The 18,840-nt window shown below is 39.2% G+C and overlaps 1 protein-coding gene across 1 annotated transcript in view; it reads left to right on the plus strand.

Moving 5' to 3' along the window:
• LOC126456863 (uncharacterized) overlaps positions 1–16,258 on the plus strand; it is a 58,079-nt gene extending 41,821 nt beyond the window's left edge. Inside the window, exon 3 of the mRNA XM_050092679.1 lies at positions 15,748–16,258. Within this exon, the coding sequence (XP_049948636.1) occupies positions 15,748–15,965 (218 nt within the window). The 3' untranslated portion in view covers positions 15,966–16,258. The remainder of the gene's footprint in view (positions 1–15,747) is intronic.
• The last annotated feature ends 2,582 nt before the right edge of the window (positions 16,259–18,840 follow it).

Here is an 18,840-nt window from a genome sequence, read left to right on the forward strand (position 1 = left end):
CCTCACAATGGCTCTGCTTTCATCCTAGTGCTTATGCAACTCCTTCTATGATCGTCCAATGGACAGAATAGAAGACACTTTTAAAAAAATTATTGTCTTATCCATATAGTAAAATATATTTATGAAGCTTGGGGAACCTAATTAATGTTTTTGTATAATGCCTTCAAAGTTTTTGTGTATAAATTATTTCAGTGATATATATTAATCCATTAATGCATGTAGAAAGCATTCTACAGATGTTATGCACCAATCAAATTGTTTTAAAAATTTTAATGTAATTTTTTGAATTTTAACATGTTTTCAAAGCTTAGAAATCATCATTAATGTTTTATGTTTAATGCTTAGCAATGCTTTATACACACTATGTGATCAAAAGTATCTTCACACCTGGCTGAAAATGACTCACAAGTTTGTGGTGCCCTCCATCGGTAATGCTGGAATTCAATATGGTGTTGGCCCACCCTTAGCCTTGCTGATAACTTCCACTCTTGCAGGCATATGTTCAATCAGGTGTTGGAAGGTTTCTTGGGGAATGGTAGCCCATTCTTCACGGAGTGCTGCACTAGGAGAGGTATCGATGTCGGTCAGTGAGGCCTGGCACGAAGTCGGCGTTCCAAAACATCCCAAAGGTGTTCTTTAGGATTCAGGTCAGGACTCTGTGCAGGCCAGTCCATTACAGGGATGTTATTGTTGTGTAACCACTCCACCACGGGCCGTGCATTATGAACAGGTACTCGATCGTGTTAAAAGATGCAATCGCCATCGTCAAGTTGCTCCTCAACAAGAAGGTGCTTAAAACACCAATGTAGGCCTGTGCTGTGATAGTGCCATGCAAAACAACAAGGGGTGCAAGCCCCCTCCACGAAAAACACGACCACTCCATAACACCACTGCCTCCAAATTTTGCTGTTGGCACTACACACTCTGGCAGATGACGTCCACCAGGCATTCGCCATACTCACACCCTGCCATTGGATGGCCACATTATGTACCGTGATTCGTCACTCCACACAACATTTTTCAACTGTTCAGTCATCGAAAGTTTACACTCCTTATACCAAGCAAGGTGTTGTTTGGCATTTACTGGTGCGATATGTGGCTTATGAACAGCTGCTTTACCATGAAATCCAAGTTTTATCACCTCCTACCTACCTGTCATAGTATTTGCAGTGTTTTCTGATGCAGTTTGGAATTCCTGTGTGATGGTCTGGATAGATGTCTGCCTATTACACATTACGACCCTCTTCCACTTCCACTTCACTGTCACATCAGAAACTGTGGACCTAGGAGTGTGGAAATCTAGCGTACAGATGTATGACACAAGTGACACCCAATCACCTGACCACGTTTGAAGTCCGTGAGTTCTGCGGAGCGGTCCATTCTGCTCTCTCACGATGTCTAACGACTACTGAGGTCACTGATATGGAGTACCTGGCAGCACTATGCACGTAATATGAAAAACGTGTGGTTTTCGGGGCTGTCCAGATACTTTTGATCGCATAGTGTATGAACTATTCCAGCATTGTGTTTTAATTCTGTTAGTACAGGCAGAGGAGACTATGCAACTCTATAAGCATTTGAACCAATCAGATTTCTTTTAAGTCTTAATAGCAATTAACAGCATACTTTTTTTTTTTTTTTGACTGATAGTTCCATTAAGACAGGTTTCTATGTAACTAAAAGATGTACTATGTAATGCAACATTTCTATTATAATTAGACTAAAAAAATTAATGCTTTCTAAACATAGGATTAGGGCCCAGTTGTAACTATTTTGTTGTTTAACACACCTGAAGATGTGCGACATTGCCCAAAACAGGTTAATCTGAAATAAAAACAGCAATTGATATAGAGAAAATATTTCTTTTTTTTTTTTTTTTTTTTTTTTTTTTTTTTTTTTTTTTTTTTTTGTACAAATAAGGATCACAGATAACTCACTGTGACAAATATGTCTACTTTTGGAATTTAACTACCCATACTTTTCATCCATATGACATAACAATTCCTTTCTCACTTTTATGGTGCCTTATGCATCCAATGCAGGGCCAGGACTGGTACAGTACCTCTCCAGTTTCACGGAGAACCAGCCATATCTGTATATAGGCTATTTATTAGTATGATGGAGTCACCACTAACAATGGCATTTTAAAGTTGCTGCTAGCTCTCCCCCTCTCCTGGACAGGAATCCATGTCAGAATCTAGTATAATCACATGATTTAATTTGACATTAGTTTTCAAAGTATTTGTGAATCATGTATTTGAAGTTTGGCATGGGAACTAGCCCAGTATTTATCTAGGTGGATGTGGAAAAACCACCTAAAATCAATCCAGACTGACCAGCACACCAATTCCCATTGTTAATCCATCAGGCAGATCTGATCCAGGCCCAGCACACCTCCCCATGTCCCGGAAGCAGGTGCTTTAATTTGCTTGGCTATCCAGGCAGGTTCATGTGACATAATCCTTCCAATAATTGTTTTGGAATTTTTTTCTTTTGTTTCCTTTCTAATCTGTTGATTCCATAAAATATTACTTAATGTTCCAGTAGTGAACTCCTCCACATTTGTTACTGAATTAATTTCCTTATCTTGTTTATCATCTTGTGTAATTCTTACTTCTACTTCCAGATATTTGTATTCTTCAGTATGTGTTAATGTTCCCATCCCTTTTCCCACTGTCAAATCTTGATTTGTTCCTCCTATTACCATGTATTTTGTTTGAGCCATGTTGACCTAAGACCTCATGTTTTCCTCTGTTAATTTCCTGGTAAATAATCAGTGTCATCTTCATCTTGGGCCAAAATTAGCTGTATATCAGCAAATTATAGTGATAATATAGTACTATCATGCATTGGAATTCCCGTGTTCTTACACTTTTTCTTCCAATTTTCCAGTGCTTTCTCTATGTATATTTTTGCAAAGGGTTGATGATAGACTGCATCCCAGACACATTCCCTTTGTAACTTAAAATCCAGATGACAGAAAGTTTTGTATTTTTGTTCTTGCTGTAGAGTTTTCATAAAGGTTCGTAATTCCTTTAATTATGATAGGATTAATATTTGATGATTTCAAAACCTTCAACAACCTGCATAAAGATATATTGTCATAGGCTTTTTCTATGTCTACAAATTCTAAGTGATGTCACTGATCTCGAATATTTCTCTTTTCAAGCCAAACAAAGTGTAAGGCCTATAGCTGACCTTCCTTCAATTTGTTCTTTGGCCTCCATTTCCATAAATTCTGCCTCTAAAAATTTTTCCATAATCCTTCCATTAAGCCCACTAAATATCACAGTTATTCCTCTATAATTCTTATATTCGTTTTTCCTCCTTTCATATGAGTTGCTGGTGTAAATCTTACTTTCTGATTTTTGGGATCATCTCACTATTTGCCGGCCGGGGTGGCCGAGCGGTTCTAGGCTCTACAGTCTGGAACCGCTTTACCACTACGGTCGCAGGTTCGAATCCTGCCTGGGGCATGGATGTGTGTGCTGTCCTTAGGTTAGTTAGGTTTAAGTGGTTCTAAGTTCTAGGGGACTGATGACCTCAGAAGTTAAGTCCCATAGTGCTCAGAGCCATCTCACTATTTAAACATTTTTCCAAAGGGTTTCGCAGAAGTTTACTTAATTTATCTCTACTGTATCTCATCAGTTCAGCTAGGCTTCCTCCAATTCATGTAGCTCTTTTGTTCTTTAAAGTTTTGATTGAGTCTTCTACTGTTTGTATGCCCAAAAAGAAATGCTTTCATTATTTTCTATTATTTCCGTTTTGTTATTTATTGAATCCAAAAATTCTTCCGTATTTTCTGTCGACAGTTCTTTAAAATATTGTCACATAGAAGAAGGTTTAATTAGATGAATGACGAACACTAACTTCAGAGCGAACTGCCTCCAGCCAGAACACATACAGTATGTATACAGTTACAGAACATTCCAGTACAATGATTCTTGACATTTGTGGATACTTCTAGAATGTACTCGAACCAAATATAGAAATTAAAATTTTACAGTTCAGGTGAGTTTTGAACTCATGACCCTCCATGCAACAGTCTAGTATTGTAACCACTACACCATGGTGACTGTGCTACTCAGCTTCTTCTGTGACAATATTTTCCCAGGTCTAAATACTAATATATCCAATTAGTTGTTTATACTAATGTATCTAATTAGTTGTTTTTCTTTAGAGATTTTCCTCAGTATTTTTGATATCTTTCATGGTTCTGCTCTTCTTTTTCCTCCAGTAAGATTGCCAACTTTATTACACGTCTGTTTCCAAGTCTTATTTTTTGTTTCAGTCACATTTTGCTGATTTGCATTCTTAGTTCTATCACTGCTTGAGTACTTTGTACATTTAGCCATTTTAAATATTCCTGTTTCGGTATTTGTATTTTTTTCTTTACATCTGAATCAAAATAATGCAGTAGTTTTATTCACTTTCAATTAATTGCTTCCCCTGGAGCTTTGTTGGCTGTGTCATATAAAGTATTAACGATAAATTTATATTGTGTTTCTGTATTACAAAATTCTGTTTCAGTTATTTTTTCACCCTACTTTTTTGTGTAGCCTGAACATACATGGTACTTTCATTTTCTAGGCTTTCCATTATAGAGTAATGCTCTAGATTATTCAGGGTAGTGTAGGAAGAAGATGTATGAATAATTGAAAACATGAATAATTGAGATATTTTCAAACACATATTCTTTGTTCGAAAATTTATCCAAGTTCTTTTATGTAGGTACTGTAGGCCTGTGTATTTCTTAAAATATTCTATAACTGTATGCTTCTGAGAGGAGTTGACATTTTCTCATGTGGAATTTTGAATTTTTCTTGCAGCAATGCCATTGTACTGAAACACCCTCTAGCTCATATAATCTAGAAGAGTATCAACACATTGCAATGTGGAACAATGACTGATGAGGCCACTATCTTCATCCCCACTTTTGCATTCACCGCCCTCTTCTTTGTTTTGTTGTGAAGCATTGGTCAGAATTTTGGCATCACTCATGCACTGTAAGCTGGGTACACATACATCAATTTTCAGCCACTCTTTCAAGTTTCCTTCAGTGATATCCTCAAAACCATTTCAACCCATTGCTAGAATTATTATTTGTGCAGTTGTTATTTCTTCATCACCAAAACCTTGAAAATCACTTTCTTCTTTATCTGGAAGGTTTTTCTTCCTTGATTGGAGGCTTGACTCCCTGCCAGGCATCAGAAATCCCATGTATGGCATCTAGAATTGTCACTTTCTTCCAGAATGCTACCAAATTATCATGATCATCATTGACTTTCATACTCAGTAGACCAGCTCATTAATGCCATTTTGGCGATGCATTTATGCATTGGTCCATTGACTGTATAATGGCACTCATATTGGACATAAAAACTTAATTATTATGAGACCATCATCATGTGTGGAATTAGTTTTTGAAAATTTCACTATCTCTCAATACTTCTTTTTGGTTGTAATAATGCACAGGGGATCCACAGCTGTGATACCCTTGAATGCTCAAGGTGTTTTTGATTTTCCAATCAGTAGTAGTTTCATTTTGTGGTTCCCAGATGCATTACTGGTGCACAAAATGTTAATGCATTCCTGAGACAATTTATATCCAGGAACACGAACTTCACTCTTAAAAGTGAGGGTTCTAGTTGGTAGGCCAATAGAGGCCACTTTATCTGCAGTATAAATTTGGCTGCTGTGCTTTCATCTGCAGTACAATTTGGCCTGGTGTGAAATTCTCTTCTTCCACATATTTCTGGAACTTTTCCCAGAAGGAATCAGCTCCTGCAACTTTTGAACTAAGCCACTCTCCTTGCAATTGATAAATCTCCTGGCATTGTTTGAATCTGGTGAGCTATCCAAATAAGGCATTAAATTCTCCCTCTAACCCTAGAGCTTCATGAACAGATTTAGCTTTTTCGGCACAAATCACATCTGAAACAATGAAACTTTCTACTCGTTTTCATCTAAACTATTGCAAAAGAGTAGCATCTAATTCGTCAAATGTAGATCTCTTTACACTTTTTCATACAGGTGGTCCAGAAGTAGAACTGCATTTCCCGATAAAATCCTGTATTTCCTGTGTATTCTTTTTAATGTCCTGAACAGGCTGCATTCCAATATAATAATCAGCTCTTCGTTTTTGCAGCAGTTTCCTCCTTCTAGAATCTTTCAATTGATTCTAATTTTTGTTTTAATTTCAGCACATGTTTCTTTTGTTTCTCCAACATCTCTTTTACAAATGTCTTTTAACATGCTTGATACAAATGTCTTTTAACATGCTGGTTTGACACTTACATGTCAATTAACATCAGAAACTGAGTCTGTTTTTTATTTACACAGAAAAGGATGGCTAATAACAGTGGAAACAATACTCTGTTGTCACTCAGCAGTTGTTTAAATGATGGAAAAGGCACTTATTGTCATATGGCAGATTGTTTATTGCTGTCTGCGAGAGAAAAATATTGAGCTTTTTGTATTAGATGCATCCATAACCCGCAAACTGGATAATCCACACATGAATAATTGGGAATACATTGTACTTTAGAATGAAATCTTCCTCATCATTAACAATTTCTCCTTTACTCATCATATCTACACTTGGAAACAAAAATTTAGAGCTGATTTGGTGACCACTATAGGTCTCACCTCTGCATTCTTTGACATCTTAATGTTTTTAAGGCTATTTTTTCTGTAATTATTATTTAATCATTTATTGTTTTTATTGAAGTTTATCCTGATGCCATGGATATTTATGAATTTTTTTATGCAGATAAAAACAATTTTGAATTTGTAGTGAATTTTCTTGTACATGGGGATAAATAACAAATGACAGTATATTTTAGTCTGTAAGACTTCACAGTGTTACTTAGACAATTTGTTGACAACTTAAAACTGGTTTGGTTTATTTAATTTAACAGATATGTAATCAGTCCCTTGAAAGTGCAATTATACATTGGTGGAAGGTGTAGGACTCTAGCAAGAAACATATGCTTAAACTGAGATATCACTGCACACACAGATATGTGTGATGGCAGTGGTTTCTGAAATGAAGTGTCTCATATAACAGAGAAACAGTAACTCATTGCAAGCTACAAACAAGTGAAAAACGAAGGGTGTTTTCTGAGTGACATTGTACACTTCTGGAGACAAAGCCTGGATTATGAACATGAGCTAAATGTCTGGAAGAAACTTGCTGGTTTATGTTACTTTGAGTCTCATGTCTATCGAACAAGCTGTCTTTACAATTATATGGGTATGGGCCCAAATAAGTACCTCAGCCTTCAGTGACATGGCATGTGAATTTTGCAGTGAAATGATTGAAACAAAAGATGGCATCCCTATCATGAGATAATCAGAGTTCACCACTGTCTCATTGCAGTAGTGGAATACTACACTGACTGACCAAAAAAGTGAAGCACACAGAACAGGAGGGGGAAATGAAATTTCACAGGTTGAAAGGGTATGTAATGTTATGTTAGTGATTACAAAATTGAGCTAAATTTACAAAGATCTTGCCAGTATGAGCCCATTTATCAGTACGATGTTACACTCCCTCTGGTCTGGATGCATGCATTGATTCAGTTGTCAAGGGTAGCCATTCTTTCCTTTCCTGAGGCAAGATGGCTCTCAACTGTTTAACTGGTCCTTGATATCCAGGATACTGGCACTGGGACAGAGTTGACAAATGAGTTGGTTTCACACGTGTTCTTTCTGGAATATATCCAGGGACCATGCTGACCTGGAGAGTGCCTCGACATCACACAGACAGTTAGACACACATGGCATGTGTGGACAAGCATTGTCCTCTCGAAAAATTGCACCACACTACTTTCGCGTGGGAGGTAGCAAGTGGAGGATGCAGCATGTCCGAGATGTGCCATTGTGCCATCAAGAGTTCCATCAGTCAGTACCAACCATGATCTAAAGTCATACCCAATGGCTCCCTAAACCATGACTCCAGGATTAACCCTGCTGTGCCTCTCCAAAGTATTCAAAGAATGAGATCTCTCTCCAGGTCACTGCCCTGCTTGCGGATGATGCTCATCTCAGGTAGCGCATTACCGCAATTCATTGCTAAACACAGCTGTCAGCAGTCAATGCTTCCAGTCACATCATCACTCCTAATGCACCCAATGTGTTGCGGTGTAAATGGCAGCCTGAACATAGAATGGTAATACCCTAGTCCAGTTGCTGCTAGTCCCCAACCAACGGTGTGGGGTGATGCAGCATGTTGCAGGGAATTCATTACTTGTTGGTTGGTTGGTTTGGGGAAGGAGACCAGACAGCGAGGTCATCGGTCTCGTTGGATTAGGGAAGGACAGGGAAGGAAGTCGGCCGTGCCCTTTCAAAGGAACCATCCCGGCATTTGCCTGGAGTGATATAGGGAAATCATGGAAAACCTAAATCAGGATGGCCGGACGCAGGATTGAACCGTCGTCCTCCCAAATGCGAGTCCAGTGTCTAACCACTGCGCCACCCCGCTCGGTCTTTACTTGTTCTCAGATGACAGATCCAGATGTGATGCATGGTACACAATCCAGCGATTCTCTCTTGTGTTGGTCAGTTGGTGGTAGACTTGCCCTCATTCTCCCATGCAGACCAACATCGGGCCATTTTCACATTCAAATGTCCTACAACTCTGGATATTTGCACGATTTGACTGGCCAGCCACTGGGAGACCAACAATGAGGCCCCTTTCAAACTGTCAGATGATATGCTGTCTCAAAAGAATCCTTCACAGTCATTGCTTAACATCTGACGCTGTTCACATTCAACATCATTGTATTACCTACCTACTGTGCATTAAGTTTCATATTGAGCTGAGTTTGCTCTACAAGATATAAGAATCTGAAGTTTGCATTTTCTTCTTCTTCTTCTTTCCGTGTCACAATTTTTGCACCCAACTTTCATTCATATTATCTAGCATTGTTAGTTCGCCTTGGGTAATCTCGCATTTGGGAGGACGACGGTTCAATTCCGCGTCCGGCCATCCTGATTTAGGTTTACCGTGATTTCCCTAAATAATTTCAGGCAAATACCGGGATGCTTCCTTTGAAAGGGCACAGCCGACTTCCCTCCCCATCCTTCCCTAATCCAATGAGACCGATGACCTCACAATTTGGTCTCCTCCCCCCCCAAAATCAACCCTTCATCAACCTTGTGTAATCAAATAAACTCTTCTTTGCTGTTAAAACTATGGTCTTTCTAGTGAGTCCAGGTTGGAAAGTTCTATGAACACCCCTTTTTTTTTGCAAAATGAGATCAGATATTGATTTCTTACAAAATCTTCAATTTTGCACTTAATTTATTTAATATTGGAAAGTGGTAAATAAATAAAACTTAATATTTGAGAACCTTTTGTTGCTAGGTTACTACATTCCATGACGTAATACCTTTAGTCCCTGGGATAGAAGAACTCGAACTTTGAAGTTTTTTCATGTGAATTTGTCTAAAATTTTCTGGCTGAATATAGCTTTTAGAATCCTTTTCATTATTATTCTTAAGAGAAAGCAGAAAATTGTACTAGGTGGCCAAATTTAATTTCTGTCAGTCACCAGAAATTTACATTCAAGCTGTGCAAAGTCACACACAGAGTCAAAGAAGTGACTATATCTCAGTCAGTATTGCTTTGAGGAATGTTAAACATTACTAATGCTTATTAGGGACAAGTGCAAATTTCAACAAAATTCATGACGATCAAAGTGATTTGTTGACATGGAATGATCCAGAATTTACATTCCTCAGCCCAAGTATTCTGATAAATTGTAGGACTAGTGGCTAATGAGGTGTTCTTTTTCTTTATTTTTGAATATTTGGGGATTTTCAACTTAGTGCCTGATGTTGAGTGGCAGTCTGTCATAGATTTATATAAAACTGCTGTCTAAAATCTAGAGAGGAATGCACAGTATATAGAAATTATTTCTACTTCTGATATTGTGACTGGGCATTGCTGAGTTAATTCTAAATTTACTCTTGTTACTTACTACAGATACCATTAGGGAGTATAAAGTTAGTGAGTATGCATTGGTTTCCTATCAACACTGTCCTATAATCCCATCATCCTTCCTGTAAACCAATATGTCCAGTAAAGGAAGCTTTCCATCTCTTTCAATCTCCATTGTGTAGCTGAGGCTGGGATGATTGGATTTGGATTGTTTGGGGGAAGAGACCAAGCAGCAAGGTCATCGGTCTCATTGGATTAGGGAAGGAAGTCGGCTGTGCCCTTTCAAAGGAACGATCCCAGCATTTGCCTGGAGTGATTTAGGGAAATCATGAAAAACCCAAATCAGGATGGCCGGACGCGGGATTGAACCGTCGTCCTCCCGAATGCGAGTCCAGTGTGCTACCACTGCGCCACTTTGCTCGGTGGCTGGGATGAAGCCAATTAAAATGATCTAAGAAATGACTGAGAGTGACTAGTCCATGTGTCACACCATAAACATATTGTCGACATACCTCAATAAACAGTTTGTTTTATAAATTGACCTCGGTACAGGACACCAAATCTTTGTCACTTCCCAATTTTTCACGGACTGAAATCAAGGACTCCTCAAAGAACCTAGATAAAAAGAAATACTACCTCAAAGCTCACAACCAATGCCAAAGTACAAAGACATAAAAACTTCAAGCAGTTAATAGAGACCATAGAATTGGAGATATGGTGTTCAAATTTTCCAACATGAGGCACAAGACCAAATGCTAGATATTTCATCAAATTGTATGTGGGCATATGCAAATTATCTACAATTGGCCAAAGTGGTACCCCTTCTTTGTGGATCTTTGGCAAAGCATATAATCTTGGTGGAACGGTAGCACCAGGCAAAATCTTTTTGAGTCCATCTCCAACAATGAACTTTTTCAAAAGTGAAAGTGTTCATTCAATATGGTTAATCTGCAATCTACAGTTAGCTGAGCCCTTATGAAAAGGATTCATTTTGCCCACAAATATGTGGACAAAATTGATCCTTTGCTTAAGGGCTCAGCTAGCTGCAGATGGGAGATTGACCATACTGAATGAACACTTCTTTGTCATAGGTAGTGTGATGTTGTCTTTGTCCACTGGTAATATTCATAAATCTGGATCTCCTCCAATGGACTAGATTGCTGCCCTTTCAACAGAGGGTATGTGATGCAACGCATGAGAAACCTTGTGCGTGACTTCATTGCTTGGTTTTTAAAAGAGCTACAGAGTGCTTATACAACAGAGCAAATAAATTAAGTGGTGGAAAGGCTCCGTTGTGTGGGGGCAAGATTTAGGCCTTCCTTCAAAACTGACAGTGTGGTGTCATCCAAATCGTATGTCATGAGGTTAATCACAATCCATTGACAGGCATTTTGATGCCTTGGGTTCACAACAAAGGGTTTGAAATGTTGAAGATTGCCAAGTGGTGGCACTCCTGTGCATCCAGTCTGATAGTCCCCAAGAATAGCAATCCACCTATTTCCAGGATTCTGCCAATAGCAGTGACAAAGCCTCCAGCTGTAAGTAAAAAAATCTTTGGGTATAACATCCAGTTGTCTGTGAGTAAAATGAATGCCCTCCTTTACTTTGGCTAAATTAGCATGGTTCTTAATATTACTGGCCATATTAGTATTAATATAATAGAAAAAAATCTAGCTAATTTAGATATAATACCTCCATTATGTCATCTTAGGGAAAAAGCGAGGTGACTCAGGAGCTTCTCTTTCTGCTAAAAAAGTTTGTCAAATTTCTGTACAAGTTCAACCATCTCCTCTCCATGGAGGAACTTGTGACCAAATGAAGTTTCCCAGGTTTTTTTTTTAATACTGATTTTGGAGGTTGTGGCGTAGCCACAGTGACTAGTTGCTCTTGACCATTTCTTGGTCCCTTTTAATCTCAGTTGCTTTCATCCTGGCATCAAGTTCACAGTGGAGGTTGAAAGACATAGAAAACTTTTTTCTGGATGCAATGGTCTAGAGGAAAGATGATAGGGCTCTGGGACACAGTGTTTACAGGAAAGCAACTGGTAAGTACAGGTGACATGTTGTCATCCACCATGTGGGTTTCTGATCTGACACAAGAAAAAAATATTATTCTTGAAGAATCAATTTTGTCAACACCACTAGTAATTCTTTTTATTACTGTTACCAGCTTCAACAGAACTATGCTATCAGCATTGGATCTTGTAATAGTAATAACAAGAATTACTAGAGGTCTTGGCAAACTTGACACTTCAAGAATAATATGATCTTCAGATCACCTCCAACGATTCGCACAATGTTCAATTTATGAAGCAGCATCTGTGAGGCAATGGTTTGTAGACAATAACATTCCTGAAATAGATTGGCCTGGCCAGAGTCCCAACCTGAAACCAATGGAACACCTTTGGGATGCGTTAGACTGTCAACCCTAGCCAGAGTCCCAACCTGAATCCAACAGAACGCCTTTGGGACGAGTTGGAATGTCTACTTTTCTCCAAATGCCAGTGCCCAATATCATTACCTTCTCTGGTTCAGCTCTTGAGCAAGAAGGGACTGCCATTTCTCCATAGACATCCATACATCTCATTGAAAGTGTTCCCAGCAGAGTTCAAGTCATAATTATGGCATAGTATGAACACAACTGATATCAATTTCCACTAATAGACATACACACATAAAAAAAAAAATTTGCATCACCTCGCTTCCGAGAACTTCTGAAAATAGACATTGACTGTGGATATTGTATCACAGACATAGTCCCTTTAACTGTTCAGAGGTGTCACTAAACCCGCCCAAAGATGTAAACAACTGTGCACAAGCAGCGACTATTAGACAGAGGGGATCCAGCAGCCGATCAGTTTCAGTCATTCCACCACAAGGAGGTACACTGCTCATGTTGTCTCTAGTTCAACCATGCCTAGACAGTCAATACCGCAGTTCGATCATGTCCGCATTGTTACTTTGTGCCAGGAAGAGCTCTGAAGAAGGGAAGTGTGCAGGCGTCTCAGAGTGAACCAAAGCGATGTTCGGACATGGAGGAGATACAGAGAGACAGGAACTGTCAATTACATGCCTCGCTCAGGCCACCCAAGGGCTACTACTGCAGTGAATGACCGCTACATATGGATTATGGCTCGGAGGAACCCTGACAGCAATGCCACGACGTTGAATAATGCTTTTCGTGCAGCCACAGGAAATCGTGTTTCGACTCAAACTGTGCGCAATAGGCTGCATGATGTGCAACTTCACTCCCGACATCCTTGGCAAGGTCCATCTTCGCAGTGCGGTACAGATGGGCCCAACAACATGCCGAATGGACCGCTCACAATTGGCATCACGGTCTTTTCACCGATGAGTGTCACATATGGCTTCAATCAGACAAGTGTCGGAGACATGTTTGGAAGCACCCCGGTCAGGCTGAATGCCTTAGACACACTGTCCAGCAAGTGCAGCAAGGTGGAGGTCCCCGTATCTTTAGGGAAGGCATTATGTGGGGCTGACGTACGATGCTGGTGGTAATGGAAGGTGCTGTAATGGCTGTACGATATGTGAATGCCAACCTGTGACCAATAGTGCAACCATATCAGCAGCATATTGGTGAGGCATTCATCTTCATGGATGACAATTACATCCCCATTGTGCACATCTTGTGAATGACTTCCTTCAGGATAACGACATTGCTCAACTAGAGTGGCCAGCATGTTCTCCAGACATGATGAACCCTATCAAATACGCCTGGTATAGATTGAAAAGGGCTGTTTATGGACAACGTGACCCACTAACCACTCTGAGGGATCTACGCCGAATTGCCATTGAGGAGTGGGACAATCTGGACCAACAGTGCCTTGATGAACTTGTGGATAGTATGCCACGACAAATACAGGCATGTATCAATGCAAGAGGACGTGCTACTGGGTATTAGAGGTACCAGTGTACAACAGTCTGGACCACCACTTCTGAAGGTCTTGCTGTATGGTGGTACAACATGTAATGTGTGGTTTCCATTAGCAATAAAAAGGGCAGAAATGATGTTGACGTTGATCTCTATTCCAATTTTCTGTATGGGTTCCGGAACTCTCAGAACCAAGGTGTTGCAAAACTTTTTTGTTGTGAGTAGTTTCTCTGTTTCTCTATGACTGAATCCCAATGTCTCAGCAGCCCTGTTATTCCATCCTGGACACTGATTCTGTTCATCTGTCGAATGGCTTGGTTAAGGATGGTAAGAAGCTCCAGTGGAAAAAGGTAATGATATCCACAAATAGGTGAAACAAATCAAAGTCTGGTAGACTCATGTCTGGGTTATAGCGTCGTGGAGGATGAGTGGCCCAGCCTCAAGCAACTGCTCCAGATTTTGTGCATTTTTCTGCACAGGTTTTGCCTGAAGTTATGTAATACACTGTTGTGACACTTGTCCCACATGGAACTCTATCTGTCTTGACGATTCCTTGGTGACCGTAAACAAAATCATCATTTTCTAGAGCTTTGATTGAGTTCATCGAAATTTTTTTGGATGTGGGGAATCTGAAGCTCTCCACACAGTGAACTGTGATTTCAACACCAGTTCAAAATCTGTAATCCACATTTTGTCAATAATGACAGTTTGACACAAGAATAGTTGACCTTCGTGGTTGAATTATTGTTTGAGCAAGGTTCCAATATCCACAGTTTCTGCTTCTATTCAGCAGTCAAACAGTGTGGGACCCATCTCATAGATTGTTTGTCAGAATACAGAATATTTATGTTGGCGGAACTCCAACCACAAAAAATGATAAACCCAACATAAAACTGTACTTCGTCCACTGTAAACTCACCACAAACTTCTCGTAATGCATTGTGCCGTTGTGTTTTTGCCGTGTAAAGTTTTGATTTACGACCTCTGATCTTCAACTGGCACAGTACCTGAGACTACATCTCACAAATTTTTTGTTAGAGTACACAGAGAAAAAACACTTGAAGATGGCTGCCAGATGGACTACTGAAATATTGTGTCAAGATGATTGTATGAGCCAGATGTAGGCCTCAGAAGAATATAATAGGAAGTACACATATTGGCACGTAAGTATAAGAATTCCTAGATCCCTGAAAATATTTCTGCAAGATGTTCAGTTATCAGCTCAACACAATATTGTTATTGCACACTTCTGTTGGACAAATACTTTTCTCATCTTGGCTACAGTGGGGATAGATAGTTTTATGAACCTGACTAAAAAAGAACAAGCAGAGGGAAGCATGAAGGTAGTAGCTGGTAGACGGGGAGGGGGGGGGGGAGCTAGAAAGGAACTAGTATATATTAAAGGCAGAAGATTTACTGGATTGAAGATGCATTGCAGGTAACAGATCCCACCTGCACAGTCATGAGAAGCCATTGTTGGGAAGATCGGCGGCACAGATTGCCCTTTCTTTTATTAATGCCTCATTACTATTGCTGAATATTTTCTGTGTAATGTTGTAATACTCAGGATCATTGTGAGTTTGTGTGCAGTGCCACTATCCTGTTTTAACTACACAGTGGTATGCAAGTGTAAGGTCTGAAGCTTGAGACGTACTAACAATGATGTGAATGAAATTGAAAATTTTTACTTGTCAAGTGCTGCAACAGCATTTTTCGTTTATAATTGTATACTTTTCCTAAACATTTTCTTTAGCAAAAGCGTCTTTCAGTACAGAGCAGTGCAGTACATTTTTCAGAAGTCAGTTTCAATGAGAATTCTTTACTTCTGTTGTGCATGAAATAATAAAACATTCCACTGTGAAATTTCTCCACTTAATATGGTTTCACTGACAATTTAATTTACTTTCCAGATGTCACTTCCCTCCTTCAGCAGCTCCTGGATGTTGAGCGAGAACATCTAGAGCTTGAAAAGCAACGGCTTGCATTTGATCGGCAGATTGGAGCACAACTAATGTGCTTGGTTCCCATTGTTAGCAGCATTTTACAAAAACATGCAGCCCCTCAACACACAGAGAATAATTGGCATTTCAGTAATGCGCAACGTGATTCAGACAGTGATCATAATTAAGCCATAAAACGTTGTTCCTCATAAAGATGCATTTAAAATAGAAATAAGAATATAATAACCCTAAAGATGTTAAACGTTCACATAGATTTTTTAATGTGAGAAGCAACTGCTACGCAATTTTGTAGTACAAGAGATTATAAGAACTTGAATTTAATTTTAATTACAAAAGTAATTATTTTTAAACAATGCAAAAGAAAGACTTTTTAGTGTAAGTTTAGATGTAGTAATAGATTTTGTATACATTATAATACCTGGGAAAGAACTCTGATGTATACCACAAATAATGTTGTATGTAACAATAAATAGAAGTGAAGATGATAATTTGCAAGCAAGAAAGTACTGTGAATGTCATTTTCTTATCAAAGCTGTTCTCAGTGATATGGACTAAAAAACACATTTTAACCCTGAACACATTGACTGCCGCATGAGTAGTGGTGGATGTTTCACAATCAGGCTAGGCTGCAGTGTTAGTCGTGAAGTTCTGTTGTAGCTGCTGGTGGGCATGTGATGTCAGGCATAAGGCTCTGCTTTCTACTGCGGTGGCCTCATGGCAGTCAACATTTTAAATTTAATAATGTTATAAAAATGCTGTGAGTGACAGTCTCTGATCAGAAGTGTTGATTACAAAACACCTTCAAGGAAAAAACTAGGAAACCATGGTTGGTATTCAAATGTTTAAGAAATTTAACTGCTCTTTTATCTAGTGTTTGTAGCAGCCCTTCAGGTAAGAAGTAGTTCTCTTTATGAAATTGTGCAGCCACCAGTCAAACAGTCCACAATTTATTAATCAGTAGCAAGCAAAGTCACCTGAATGGGAATTTTGTAAATATTTGGCAGCAAGTACTACTTTATGAGTGAGTATCAGATGGTACTGGTACTGGCTGCAGAAAGTGGTCAGTTCTGGAAGTACAGTTGTAATGTAGAGGAATCCGTAGTATAAATATGGTAGACAAACTAAGCCAGGATATATGCTATGCCTCCTAGTTGGTCTCCTATAGTAGCACAGCATTTTCAATACGGGAGACAAAGTGTAAATTTAATACCATATTTTGAGAGTTCTTGCTATAGAGGAACCAATGATGCATACAATTCTTGGGAATCTCCATGGGTGAGGCTTGCAGATATGCTTGTAAAAACAACTTTGCTTACAGAAAAATAGAAATGATTGTGGCTGTGTACGGGATTGCATGAACTGGTAATTTTAGCTTGTGGTAATTGGTAAGTAACTGGAGGTCAGTGAAGGAAGATGCACAAAAAAATAAAACTGATCACAGGGAAGAGGAATGGATGACTCTGAGTTTCTCAGAGAATGGATAGTGCACCTGCAAATTAGACCTTTCTGCAAAATTATTGTCTGATTTATTTTTGAGTGTTTGTAATCCATGCCAGGCCAAATTAATATGGAAGAGCAAAGAAATTTAGAGTCAAGCTTCTGGATTGATGTCTACATGATGCAATCAGTATGAAAGTTGCAGCTGTGTTCCGGCATGTTACAAAGGAACCCTTCTCTTACATGCTATTGAGAATGTTTAAATAACAAATTTTCCTACATTATATATACAAGAAGTAGTCAAAAATATGAAAACACCATGAGAAATGCATGCTTGAACATAAATGCAATTGCTAACGAAGCCTGCGGGTTGAAGTGTTGTATTTGATCATGAGCAGCACCAGTGCAATGTCCTCAATACGCTGCAAGTGTCAATCGTGGTTGGAACAGTCTTCTGTATAGTTGTGAGTGCATTAAGAGAGAACTCAGTGCGTTCGAACATGGGCAGATTGTTGCTACTCATATGGTGGGTGCTTCCATAACTAAGGTAGCCAAAGTGTTTCGTGTTTCAAGAGGCACCATATCGAAGATTTACATTGCATACAGGGAAAGTGGAGAAACTTCATCCACTAGGTCACAAAGCAAATGAAAGTGTGTGTTGAGCGAACGTGACAGCTACTCAGTAATGAGGATTGTGACGAAAAATAAGATGCAAACGGCTGGTTACTGCAGGACTGAATACAGCACTCACGAAGCATGCCAGCACCAAAACAACATGAAGGGAACTCGAGCAGGGAACTGCAAGGAGAGCTGGAATTCCAAAACGCTGATGCCTGTAACAGGAAAATTTGCTGCCAAAGCCATAAAACCTGGGCTGTGGGACCATAGAAGAAAGTCTTTTATCATAAGAGTCTTGCTTCACAGTGTTTCCAACTGCTGGCCCAGTTTACATACCAAGAGTAAAACAAGCAGCATGGTTTGGACAGTCGTATCTTGGTATTCCATGGGCCCCGTGGTTACTCTAGTCCCATCAACAAAGGAAAATGAGGAGGAAAATATATAGTCACAAACTTTTGTCCAGTAGTAGGAAGGATTGCGATGAACAACATCCTAAAAATCCTGACCAAGGGAGTGTGTGTGTTGATGTACAGGGACATTTAATGATCACTTTCTTATGTTTTTCTTGAAACTCGAAAAACATGGCTTCCAATAAAACTAGTACCTATTACAAAATTAAACTAAATTAAATCTCCTACAAAAAAGATTCAGTTCATTTTTTCTGCATTGCAGAAAATGAAAAATCACAGATTATTAAAAATATTGTTTCAATGGTACAAAATCAACATTTATTTTGTAATTAAATGGATTACGAATGAATGTGTGCACCACACCTAACTGCAGTAGACACACATTGAGAGATAAATTGTGTTCTCAGAATAAGAGGGTTGGGGGGAGGGGGGGGGGGGATCGGGTGGATGAGCAGAAGTGCAACATAGGTCATCGAGTTGCATTCATGCATTTCCCTCGCCATACATCAGCAAACTGAAGAGCAAGTAGGTGATTGCCCATTTTATCAACCCCAGTATGTCACAAGAAGCAACTACG

Source organism: Schistocerca serialis, chromosome 2, assembly GCF_023864345.2.
Source record: "Schistocerca serialis cubense isolate TAMUIC-IGC-003099 chromosome 2, iqSchSeri2.2, whole genome shotgun sequence".
Classification (NCBI taxonomy): Eukaryota; Metazoa; Arthropoda; class Insecta; order Orthoptera; family Acrididae; genus Schistocerca; species Schistocerca serialis.